The sequence below is a fragment of the Lissotriton vulgaris genome, unplaced genomic scaffold (assembly GCF_964263255.1).
Source record: "Lissotriton vulgaris unplaced genomic scaffold, aLisVul1.2 SCAFFOLD_909, whole genome shotgun sequence".
Taxonomy (NCBI): Eukaryota; Metazoa; Chordata; class Amphibia; order Caudata; family Salamandridae; genus Lissotriton; species Lissotriton vulgaris.
This window is the reverse complement of record NW_028252702.1, coordinates 265,204-279,144: the sequence shown is the minus strand read 5'-3', so window position 1 is coordinate 279,144 and position 13,941 is coordinate 265,204. Positions and strand designations below refer to the sequence as shown.

Genomic DNA, 13,941 nt, shown 5'->3' with positions numbered 1-13,941 from the left:
ATTATCATATTTTGGTAGTACATCCAAGCGTATTATGCAATACCTTGTAAAGATATCCTATTTATACCCAAGCATTGGTTCAAATCTATCATTTTCATTAGAAGCAATAAATTACACTCCAAGGCCCACACTATGCTCTTGACTTATTACCTAGCTCCGGGCATAAAAGGTGCTACAACATGAAGTGGCAGTATGAACAAGGTTGATAACTTTGATGAATCATCTGTCACAAATGTAAATTGACTTTATTTTTTTCTCCTGGGGTTTTCTAACTCTGATGCTGCAAGACACATTTGAACACCAGGTGAAATACCTAAATCAACATCCTTATCTATATTGTTTAGGTTTTGCTGTTATTCATTTTACATCCATTGAGTGGAATTCAAATAATTGTAACACAATTTACTGGAAAGGGACTAGGTGAAAAGCACTTTATGCAGACACATTTTACACATTTTAAAGTATGTAAAGGAACAGTTTTGACAATTTGTGTTAATCATTGAAAAATACCTTTTGTTCCTATGATCTCCATATGAAGATGCACAAGTCCGTTGACTAGTGAAAGACACAGTTTCAGCATGCCAGCCACGGTTACTGCATTTCTGTTCAAGTAATCGAACAGTGAGCCCTGCTCATGATATTCTGAAACCAGCCAGAGCTGAGTCCATGTTCCATTATCTAAAGACAAAAAAAAAGTTAAAAAAGCATGCCAACGTGTATTCGTCATAAAATATTTATGAGTTAACAGCATATGCATTGTTATAACACATGATTGAAAGAAATGTATAAAGCATTTAATCTTACTTGAATTAGTAAGTAAATACATTTTAAATGGGTCACGGTTAACTTAAGATACAAAGGGGTCATACAATTCCAAGCGGTTAAAATGCTTAAGCCTTTTTGCACAGAAATCCATATGGCTCATTATGAGTCCCATGTGAAAATATATTTGAAAAGAAGGCACAAGGAATTACTGATACTGCAGTATACGGTAATTATCAGGTACATCATTACAACGCCATTGGAAATGTTGTCCCTATGAATGGGGAGTAACCATGACAAATGGTGTTCTCACCAATTTCAACACATTTCACTCATTCGGACTGTTTGTCCCCGAATATATTTTGCCTTTTTTTCAATGGTGAAGAGTGTCCACACGAAGCAGTGGTGTAACGGAACTTGAGCCCCCCCCCCCCTCCAAAGTACATGAAGGGGGCACCCTTCGACCACACTCAGGAGCTCTCAGGCCAGGGTATTGATCTGAAGGGGGCCCGGGGCCCCCTGGATGTCAGGGGCCCGCACCACGGGGGCTGCAGGGCCTTTGTTACGCCACGGACACAAAAACTCAAAGATGAGGTTGTCCCCAGAAATGCATAATTCGGATTTGGATGGTCAACCACTTATCACCCAACTCAGGGTTTCAGGAGCACAAGAGGCCGTAACGGTGTAAATTGAGAATTATTAAGTGTTGCAATAAAATGTATTTTTTTCACTGCTGGGATGGTTGTATACCGATGTGCCTGAGGTTGTTTTTAAAAACAATCAACATTAAGTTTTCTAAGCAAATATACCTCATTGTTCGTTTTTCAAGGGGAGAGATGCAGCCTAATAGCTAGAGTGGCAACCTCGGAGGTAAGGAACTGGGCTCGAGTTTCGGAATCCTGTGATTTTGGACAAATCACTTATGGCCACATGCATCATTGCACCCGTTTGCGATTCCTAAATTGCGAAAATTAAGGAATCCCAATTTAGAAATCGCAAACTGCAATGCATGAACAATTCGCATTTATTTTTGCGATTCAGTATTTTTCCTTAATTGCGATTCACAATTTGCGAATCGCATTTAAGGAAAACCCTTCCCATTATTTCCTATGGGACAAAAGGCCCATGAATGAATGGGAAGGCATTCACATTTTGCGAATTTCAAATTGCGATTCGCCAAATGTGAATGCTATTGCAAGGGTGCAGGGGGAGGTCCAAAGAACCCCTCCCTGCACCCATGAAATGTAACTTTAAATGCAATTTACACACACACATGCCCCAAGGGCATGTGTGTGTGTAAATTAAAACTTACAAAAATGCAATTTGTGCATATTTGAAAGTTTTCAGTAAATTAGCATGAAGTTCAACTACATGCTAATTTACCACTTCCAAATTGCGAATTCGCAAATAAAAAATGATCATGCATTGCATTTAAGAAATCTGAAATTGCGATTTCTTAAATGCAATTGCAATTTTAGAAATCGCAACATGGTTGCGATTCCTAAAATTGCGAAATGCATGATGCATTCCAAATTAGTCAATTGCATTCGCAAACGGCCGAAAATTGTGATTCGCACCGTTTGCGAATGCAATTGACTTTGATGCATGCGGGCATTAATCTCCCCGTGCCTAGCAAACATCAATTTGTTTGTCTGTAACACAACTGGTGCTCATATAAATCGTTCTGATACCTTCGGGTCTCGTTTGCACTTTATAAAACTCATTAATGAAAGACCCAATGTAGAATAGAACTTTGTCATGTTTTGCAAAGAAAACTCCCCGAGCGGGTCACTGCTGAAACTGTATTCTCTGCAGTGGAGCAGGAGGCCAGATACTTGAAGCAAGCAGGTTGACCATGCTCGTGGTCAGGAGCTTTAGAGATTTCTTTCTGAAAAATGTCCACGGCCCATTGTAGAAGGGGACTTAGTCTTTATTTTGGTAGTTTGAGGACCCACGAGCAGAACAAAGCTGAAATGTAATCTCACACTGCCTGCTATTCTTATCACTGAGGCTCCCAAGGACACGTTTTCAAAAGTTTTGAAGGAGAATTCTCCTCCCCAGATGCCATCAACACACCATCCAGCCCTCCCAGTCCATCTGCAACTCACTCGCTGACTTCTTCCATACCAAGTTTGCTAACATCTAAAAGAACTCCAAACTCCAGCCACCACAACCGGACCTCCCAGATCTTCCCACCATCCTCCCACCCCACTGCCTGACCAACTGGACACCTCTCGACACCGAAACCTCAATGTCTATTATGTCCTCCATCCATTCCAGAACTTCAACTGACCTCTACCCTCACCACACCTTCCATCTCGGATACCCAAGAAATTGGATCCCCGCTCACCAGCATCAACTCAGGGCTTAGATCTGCCACATTCCCGGAATCATGGAAGCATGCCAAAATAAAACCACTTTTGAAAAAACCCACAGCGGGCCCTACCAACCTCAAGAACTTCTGGCACATCTCGCTCCTCCCCTTACCAACCAAGGTGCTGCAGAAAGCTGTTAACCACCAACTCATGGACTACGTGGAATCCAACCCCTGCTCTGCCTGTCTAATCTGGATTCTGTGCAAACCACAGCACAGAAACCTCCCTTATAGCTGCCACGGACGACATAAGAGCCATCACTGACCGCAGCAAATCAGCAGCCCTTATCCTCCTCGACCTGCCAGCGGCCTTCAACACAGTCTCCCACCAACTCCTCATCCAAAGACTTTACCACATCTGCATCTCCAGCCACACCCATGGAGTCCGCCTCCCACCGTACAGCTCTGACCCAGAAAGCATCACCCTAGGGTTCCTCTCTTAGCCCTACACTGCTCAATGTCTACATGACACCACTAGCACCTGTCATTTGAAGCCACAATCTCAACACTATCTCATACACCAATGACACCCAGCTCATCCTCTCCCTTCCCAAAGACAAAGACACCACACGAGTGAACTTCCATAACTCCATGACTGACATCACAGTTGGATGAGAACTAACTACCTCAAACTCAACGCCGACAAGACCCAGGTTCTCCTCTTCAGAAGACCCCACTCCCCTTGGGACGACTCCTGGTGGCTCTCCACTTTCGGACCAGCACCCAACCCCACCACCCAAGACAGCAACCTTGGCATCATCCTCGACAGTGAGCTCTCCATGAGATAACAGGTCAACTCTGTTGTCGCCACCTGCTTCAACACCCTCAGAATGCTCCGCAAGATCTTCAGATCCCAACAGACACCATGGGAACTGTCACACAAGCCCTAATCACTAGTCGACTTGACTATGGGAATGCCTTGTTTGCCGGACCCACCACCCTCCTCCTCAAGCACTTCTAAAACATCCAAAATGCTGCAGCAAGAATCATCCTGGAGGTGCCAAGGTGAGCCAACTTCACCCCCCACCTCCACAACCTGCACTGGCTCCCTATCAAGAAGATATGTCACTTCAAATTCCTCATGCACGCCTACAAAGCCCTCCACAACACATGACCTGAATACTTGAACAGCCGCCTGACTTTCCACCACCCCACCAGATACCTGTAATCTGTCTCCATGGCCCTTGCCACCGATCCCAAATCCATCGTACTGGAGGTGGTGGACACGCCTTTTCCCACCTTGCTGCCAAGGTCTGGAATGATCTCCCCATCCACCTCTGAAAACTCCTTCTCCCTTGACAAATTCAGGAGCAGCCCCAAGACCATTATAGCTTTGAATAGCTTCCCCTCCACACACATAGCACCTGGATGCCCCTGTGGTGATTATTGCACTTTACAAATACTGATTGATTGAAGTTTGTAAACTTTATTCTGGTGCCCCAACAATCACAGGTGTACACTTATAAGGTCCCCAGGTCCTCAGGGGAGGGCAGTTAGAGATTAGCTAGCTAAAACTGCCATTGCTTGGCTGGGGGATGGTCACAGGGAATTTTTAGCGCAGCTGCTCACCACTGAGGAGTTTACTGTGGTAATCAAGAGTTTGTTGGGTGGTAAAATGCCTAGTCCTGACGCTTGCCACGTGCGTTCTACTAGGAATATATCTCTATATTAGCTTCTTACCTGCTGACTGTGTATAAAAAGCCACATGGATGTTGCATCCATATGAGAGGTGCTTCTTATCACAACACTGAGACAGGGTAAAGAACTGAGACTGTGTGAGTCATACTAGTCAGTTTCACTGAACAGTACAAATACTAAATTAATAGCTAAAGCCACGGGCTGCTCCCTATTCTGTCTGCCCTCAACCTATATAAACACCATGTTGTCTTCATAAAAGACCCTTAGGCAAATCTGTCACCCATCATAAGAATTTATCTACAATTTGGTTACCTATTGGGCCTCAACATTTATTGGAGGAAGTCAAATTTTTCCCATTACAATTAACATGGAAAAATTCACCATTGAGTACCTGCTCAATGGTATGCATATACAGTGAAATATTTAGGCATATGGGTCAGCAGGGAAATAGGGAAATGGACATAATCTTCCATAAAAACTATGGATAGCTACAACCAAACTCTGGCTGTCCCACACATCAACAGCCCCTGGTGTGACCTTTTTGGTCGCGAGAGTTGGGAGTTATCCCTAGCCCAATCCCAGTGGTTAGAAGCTTGGGCATCAAAATCGACGCCGAACTCTCAATGAACAACCAAGTGTCGGCTGTGGTTGGTAGCTGCACAGGGCTTTTGAGGTGTTTGCGAAAACTTGTCCCCCTCCTCACCACAACTTCCCTACAGGTTATTTTTTCTGCCACAATATTGTCCAGGTTGGACTATGGGAATGCCCTTTACATCGGTCTCCCTTGGAAACTAACAAGAAGATTACAGGTTGTGCAGAACGATGCGGCCCGCCTCATTTTTGATCTACCAAGACAGACTCATGCCTCTCCACTGCTCTCGAAATTACATTGGCTCCCTATCAGGCAGCAAGCATTTTTCAAGGGCCTTTGCATTGCCCATAAGGCCATCTATGGTCTGGCCCCAGCATACATCAAGGATCGCCTGAGGAGTTACATCCCTGCTCGGACCCTCCGTTCCTCTGTAGCCTGCCGCCTGGTCACCCCTCGGTTTCATTCTTCTCGTAAAGGGGGCATAGCCTTCTCCACCTTGATTCCACAGCTCTGGAACAAACTACCTGAAAACTTGCGCAAGGAACCGGTCCTCCTTTCGTTCAGAAAAAAACTCAAGACTATCTTGTTTATGGAGGCACTGACCAGGAAATAATTTCGTCCACACAAGCTCACACGCACTGTCTGTTGTAATATTCCCCTCTAGAAGCGCGAAGAGACCTGTTGGTGAACCAGCGCTATACAAAAAACAATTAACATAACATAACATAACATTAATGGCTGGATAACCCTCCCCCTTTCACTGCAGGTCAGATAGCCCTCATGAAGATGATTGCCCTCCCTAGGTTTTCCTTTACCTTTTCAAAAAATATGCCACTATTAATTACCAACAGCATATTCACTAATATTTGGTTATTAATGATTACATTAGTGAGGATAGACAAGAGTCCTCCATTGAAATGGGAGACCCTTACACTTCAGCATGAGCGATGGGGCTTTGTAGCACCAGATTGCAAGCTATTCTATCCTTGTGCACAGGTTCATTATGCACACTTCTTGTTTTACCCACTGGCATGGCTTCCTCACTTAGGCATTGAAGAAGACAATGCAGCACCCATCCCACTTCAAACTATGACACATCAGCCTATGCCATGTTTCCACACAGAAATTGACACAATAGCTTCCACTGTGGTTGGCTGGGGATAAATGAGTGATATAGACCATTTAACATTCCTTTGCTCTCCAGATATGCCTGAATATGTCTCTCACTCACCACCCAAAGATATACCAAACATGTGAGAGAAAAGCACTAGGCCTATAACAATCTATTGGACTGCAAAATGCAGCAGTATTTTCCACATGTGGAATTTATGCAACTGACATTGTCAGTAGTGCAATCCCAACTGTGTTATAGGTAGTCAGTTACTATCACATGCAAGTTTGCTCTCCCTACATTCCCATATAAATCTCCACAACTCAGGACACTCAAATGTTACCTAATGGGAAAACCACTAAGCACTTCATTAGATGACTTTACAAAGCTGTCTTGGGACCACCACCTAAATGGCATCGGAATCACCATTGCACCATTGACAGTTGACCTCCGCACTAAGATGCATGCAATTTCATAGACGAAATGCCACCTCAGTCCCGCCACCAGTGCCAGGAAATTTCGACCAATGCATCTGTCAGAGGGCCAACGACCAGCGTCCCCGCTGGGCCAATTACGATGTACCTGTCTGCCGACGAGATTGTGGCGGTCCAACCATGACATCTGAGCTGGCAGAAAGGGAGTGATATAAGGCTGAAACCCACCTGCACTCAGCTTAACACATCCTGTGCCACCATGAAGCTGAATCTGCACATCCTGCTGCTGATGTTCCTACTTGATGACATCCAAAACCCACACAGTTGTGGAAGCAACTAACGGTAAGCCGCACTCTTACCCATTTCCATCGTCTCCTCAGCAAATAGATGCCCCATCATGGACCTGGCAAGGGGTTTAGAGTCCCTGGGCCAAATATATTTTGTGGGTCCCTGTTCAGAATTGTTCTCAATGTAAGATCTAGTTACAGCTCTAGGATGCCCTCTTTGGCCAGGTCACTGACACTGCACAGGCGCACTCTACTAAAGTCGACATGTGTTCACATCTCATAATCAGGGATAGTGATGTGTGCATTAAATTGTATCACACAACAGCACCTCATCATCAATATCACACATATGGATCTCTGTGACACCCACACATTGTTCACATGCTAGGTCCTGTTGTGATATCAAAGAAACAGCTGCATAGATATATCATGAAACTGAAATACACCTTCTCCCCTAAATCTCTGTAATTGACTCTCACACATCAACCACATTTAAAGGTAATGTCAGGTAAATGGGATTCCAAGTCATCAGTGTGAGATGCATTCAAAGGGCACAGCATAAAGATTCTCTACAGAATAGGTATGCCTCTATCAGGGGGATTCTTTAAAGGTCAGGGACCGGTGCCACAGTCCACCTTGCACATGCCTCAAAACCTCTATGTGCACATGACCTATGGATTGAAGTATATCAGGGACCAATAGCATAACCAAGTGCCATGCATATGTGGAAAATATGTAAGAGCAAATCACAACAGTAACAGGTATATGTCACACATTTAGATAAAGAAGGTATAAGGTATACACACGAAAATGGACACGCCCATAAAAATGTCTGGACATGTATGGCAATTTACACCCTCCATGTGTGGATAAACAAATATCTAACTTGCACACATCAAATATTCATCCTCCATCATAGGGAGAAGTGCAAGCTAAATGATGCTGACATTGGCCATGCCAAGCTAAAATACTTACCACATGAAATACCACTCACTGCAATGACAGCCCCAATTGGATTTTATCCCACATATCCATCCATTTAATATTTACCCTTGTCCTGTGTGACTCCAATCAAGGTCAGATCACACTAACTACTTCGAATGGATCCTCAATCAGTGTAAAACAAACATAACTGTTGTTACACATCCCAAAGTATCCAATACCATTAAATGGGTAGAAAAGTAATGCCAGAACAATGTGTTATAAACAAAGCAAATGTTTAATTTTGCAAACATATTAACATGTACTAAAACAAAGGTCAGTCCGTTTTTATATTGCATGGTCCAGCACACAGCTGTGCCACCAAACTTGCCCTTCATGCCACTGCCAGCGAACCTCCTCACAAAGGGGCTTCCATTGGGAATGGGAGGCCCCTCAAGGATGTTACTTGGGAGGGGGCAGGGTCAGTCTTGGGAGGGGTAGCTCTGGTTTTGAGAGGGCAGCCCTGACTTTGAGAGGGCTGCCTATGATTTTGGAAAGGGTTTTAGTTTTCTTAGAGGTACGGCTGGGTATAGTAGTGGAGGGATCATGTTTCTCAGAGTTGGATTGGGATGTAGAAGGGATGGGCTGAGTTCTGGATAAAGTCATTTTGGCTTTGGGAGGGGGTGCAACAGCAGGTTTTGAGATATCTGTTTGGTATTCACCTAGCACAAGCATTAGCCTATAGTTAACACACTGTGCGTGTTTCTCTCACATGCTAAGCACCACAAATACATGAATGCACACTTTTGTAGTCATCTATTGACTATCATCAACCATGGCCATGACCTACACTAACTAAGCCAGCCCACTAACATCATGTAGCCCAGGGCCATCCTATATGTACTGTGATGTGAGCTACTATGAAACACAACACCCTATTTTGACCTTCTGAAGGGTAAAATACTTATGCATGACTGAACAGACACCTATATCACCAGGCCCACTGACTTTATGCAAACAGGCTGGTACAGTAGTATAGACTAATTTTTAAGACTTAAGTCATCATGAAAGGGCTGGCATGTGTGTCACTGAGAACATTATCTCTGGGGATATGTGGACATGTGGACTATTTAATGGGGTATCATACTACACCTGATTGAGTTTGTGTGGTATGTACTATTATCACAGGACACATCATTTGCCGTATGTGGCACTGTTACAGAGCTGACATTCAACATACCATTGTATGTCTTGTTTAATTGGTTGATTGTAACAAAGCTGGTGATTCACATATCAAAATCTCTTCTGCAGGAACCAACTATCTGCACAGTTAATGTGTCACATGTGCAATAGGGCTGTATAATAAAAGCATTATTTATTGAAAAGTGACAACAGACCTGTGGGAGTAAGGTGTGTGTCATTAGTAAACGTCACACATTGACAATGTGGGTCAATGGAAAGAAGTATCAAGACGGGGTTACCACAGTCACCATTCCAAATATAGTCCATGTAAAAGCAATCAGGGTTACTATTGGTTCAGAAACCTCATTTTGGGAACATCCAATAATCTGTAGGTCTACAGGCAGACTACTCTGTGCATCCGTTGTATTGCCACAGTAACTCTGCTTCAGCATGGGCCATGCCCAGACTGGGCACAACTCATTGGTAGGCCTTGCTCTCTGCATTCTGATATACTGATGCAACATCACATTTCCACCACTTCAATCCATAAAAGTAATCTTGTGACCATCCAATAAGTAACGTCAAGGTTGTGTGGCACTCTGAAGGGGTCTGTGAGATATAGATACCTCCCAGCTAACAGTTTGTCAAGCCCTCATCTCAGCTGAGTGATATTTGAGATTGTACACATAAGTAACATCATCCTCAACTGTTTCTTACAGTATACATACACAGCTCATGCTGTAAAGCCTATACATTACTTTGCACATTTACCATGATCTGATTAGCAAATATATCATAGGTACCATGAAAAGTATACATGCATATATACGTTCATTCAACACAAGTAGGATCTAGGGCTTATTACACAAAATACATCACAAGGGTGATATTAAATACACAATGTAAAGAGCTCGACAATCCATTACATGATTGTCCTTTGTAGGTTCCACAAAATGTTACAAAAATATTCTGAATTAACTCTGGGACTCAGAGGCACATTGTAGCCTGTGGCAATGGAAAGAATTGAGTTAACCAGAGTAACAAATCGATGTGAGATATGTACCTGCACCTTTGGTGAGCCATAGAGCTGGCCATACAGGGAAGAAGTTCTTCAACCAGTTTCTCTGGAGAGAAGGTAGGGGCCTTCACACCTGCCTGGCCTGGCATGATTGCCCCCAGAGGTGGAAAACAGCAGCTAAAATGGAGGAGGTGTTGATAGCAGCACTATATGGAGGCAAGTGAGTTTTTTTCAAACTGCAGTGTGCATGTACGCCATGTACGTGGTCATCAGCGTAGATGGACACATCACCAACGTTTACCTATGGCTGTGTCTGCCGTGGATGAAACCGCTCACCATGCAGTTGACTTCCGCCACGGGCACGAGGCTCAGAATGCTCTATATGGGAGTTCAAGCAGCCGCCATTTTAGCAGCTGGAACTATAGTATTGGTGCCTGTTAACTGCGTGATCACCACTATAAATATGTTGTAACATGTTTGCATGGTGCATTTCTCTATAATTTGCTTTACACAAACATCAGTGTACTGCATTACTGTCCATAAATTCTATATTACTACGGTACACTGTACACCGACGGTGATGGTATTTTGTAAGAACAATTCAACATGTACAATATTAAGGTGCTCATGATACATTTTTGGATGTGTAGTGTCACATTTCTGTTACAGACACATCTGAAGACCAAAATGGGGATTATAGGTGGGTGTTGGGCAGTAGACAATTATTATGTGAATTATGTGTAATGCTTTCTGAAGCAGTTATGTTTTGTCACATGACTTTTGGCTTACTCTTCATATATGTTACTCTGAACACTGACCAATGTTCAAAATTGCTTTCACACCACATGTAGTTACCCTGGGAGAGGGAGGAGATGACAGCCTCCAGTGTACTACCCATTTCCAGACATTCAGACCATGGAAGAAAGGGATGCAGTACAGAATTTATGTCATCAGTTGGAGCCTGCTCTACTTCCTCAAAACACTAATCCCACATGTATCCCACCTATTGTGAAATTTATGGCAGTATTGAATTTTCTGGCCACAGTTTCCTTTCAATACAATGTGGCTATATCTGGTGGTATTTCACAATCAATGTTCAGTGGTGTACTACAAGAAGTGCTTTCAACAATGATGAGACACATTAGCCAATGTGAAGGTTGACTTCTATGGATTTGGTCGCATCCCATATGTGGTTGGGGCCATTGATGGCACCTATATTGCCGTACCACTGCAAGCCAGGGAACACGTTTACTGTAACAGGAAGCACTTCCATTCTATCAATCTGCAAGTTGTCTGCTTACCGGATTTAATCTTTTCAAACGTCTGTGGTCGGTTCCCAGCATCCATCACCACCCCCTTTTGTACCGCTTTTGGCTGCCATAAGTGTGGCAGGGTATGCTCAGACGTGAGTCCCTTGCTCACTTTGCCACTGGATTCAAGCAAGCCGGGCTGAAGACGGCTGGAATGTCAGAAACCGGTCCTCGGAAGCTTGTTTCCGTTCCAGGGAAGACATGGCTTGGCAGTTCGGGCTGGACTGTTACCATGAGGCACAGGGTCAGACTGATTTGCATATGGCCATGTCTGAACTGGGTTGGCAGAGTGGGCTAAAGAACGGTGATGGATTAAACCCAGATCTTTTGACTGGGTGTGAGTGTTTGATTGATTCAGATGCTCCGTTCATCACCACCCCCTTTTGTACCGCTTGTGGCCGCCATAAGTGTGGCAGGGTATGCTCAGATGTGAGTCCCTTGCTCACTTTGCCACTGGATTCAAGCAAGCCGGGCTGTAGACGGCTGGAATGCCAGAAACCGGTCCTCGGAAGCTTGTTTCTGGTCCAGGGAAGACATGGCTTGGCAGTTCGGGCTGGACAGTTCCCATGAGGCACAGGGTCAGACTGATTTGCATATGGCCATGTCTGAACTGGGGTGGCAGAGTGGGCTAAAGAACGGTGATGGATTAAACCCAGATCTCTTGACTGGGTGTGAGTGTTTGATTGATTCAGATGCTCCGTCCATCACCACCCCCTTTTGTACCACTTTTGGCCGCCATAAGTGTGGCAGGGTATGCTCAGGCGTGAGTCCCTTGCTCACTTTGCCACTGGATTCAAGCAAGCCGGGCTGAAGACGGCTGGAATGCCTGAAACCGGTCCTCGGAAGCTTGTTTCCGGTCCAGGGAAGACATGGCTTGGCAGTTCGGGCTGGACTGTTCCCATGAGGCACAGGGTCAGACGGATTTGCATATGGCCATGTCTGCACTGGGGTGGCAGAGTGGGCTAAAGAACGGTGATGGATTAAACCCAGATCTTTTGACTGGGTGTGAGTGTTTGATTGATTCAGATGCTCCGTCCATCACCACCCCCTTTTGTACCGCGGTTCCCAGCATCAGCACAGGATTTCTTCATACTGCAGAACAGCACCATAGCCCAGCTGATGTCACAACTACTACCGGAGAGGGCCTGGCTTGTTGGTAAGTTTGGTCTGTCCTAACTTTGTGTGGGTGATGTCAGGTACTATGATCAAAAAGTGTGTAACTTGTTTTTGCACACATGTCTGTCTTCCCACTAGGAGACTCAGCGTATCCCAAACGTCCATGGCTGTTCGCACCACGGAGGAATACAACTACACCAGAGGAAGTCCCTTTCAATGAGGCCCATTGAAGTACACGGCGGCCAGTGCAGTGGGAGTTTGGGCACCGAAAGGCCAGATTCAGATGCCTGGACATGCCTCGGGGAGCCCTCCTCTACTCACCCGGGAAGGTGTGTCAAATCACAGTGGCCTGCTGCATGCCCCACAACTTCTCCCTGGGTCGGAACATCCCTTATGTTGCAGAGGATGGAGACCATGAAGTGTCATCGGGTGAGGATCCTTAAATTTCAAATGATGATACTAGTGACGAGGACGGAGTTGACTTGCGTCAAGATCTCATCGACAACTTCTTCTCATGAGTATAAGTATGCTGTGAGATGTCATGTGACTCTTAGATCAACTCTTTTTTGTGATGATGTGAGAAGTATGCTTAGAGAATATTAGGAAGCTAAAGCTCTGGCAAATTCTGGTAAACTATGTTTGTGGAGGAAGGGTTTGACACATGCTCATTTTGTTAGTGTTTCTTTGTTTACGTTAGATTAGATAGTGTTTTCTAGATGTTGACTATGTGAATTTTGTTGTGTGTATGGTTTCATAGCTGATCTCTTTGTTTTGGTCTGTTTTAGGTACCTTCACAATGGCATCTTCATTTAGACATTTCAGAGGTGTGACATTAGGAGATAATGATGCTGTTTGGATATCCAAATTGGACATGGATTGTTTCAGGAATATCTGTCACAGACTTTGGGTGTACAAAACCTGGACTTGTTCCTTGTCATGCGGTGGTTCTAATGCAACATGTGTCCCATTATGTCCTTCAACAAAATGTTGTTGTGGGCCCAAATCATGCTTGTCTCTCTTCACATTGGCTAAATACTTATTGTGTAACAATGTTATATAGCTGCTAATGTGTCTCCTCATTGTAGGCCAAAGTACTTGTGGCACATCACTGACATTTGTCTGTGACATTTCACCAGATGCTGCAACACTAGATTGGAATGACCCTGTGATCAGAAACTGTTGTACTTCCATATATC

General features: G+C 44.3%; 1 protein-coding gene across 1 annotated transcript in view; it reads right to left on the bottom strand.

Moving 5' to 3' along the window:
- The window catches only part of LOC147662073 (activin receptor type-1C-like), a gene marked incomplete at its 5' end in the record, with an annotated part of 259,773 nt that overhangs the window by 173,946 nt on the left and 71,886 nt on the right, over nt 1-13,941 (bottom strand). Inside the window, one exon of the mRNA XM_086951128.1 lies at nt 511-678. Coding sequence (XP_086807254.1) covers nt 511-678 — 168 coding nt within the window. The remainder of the gene's footprint in view (nt 1-510; nt 679-13,941) is intronic.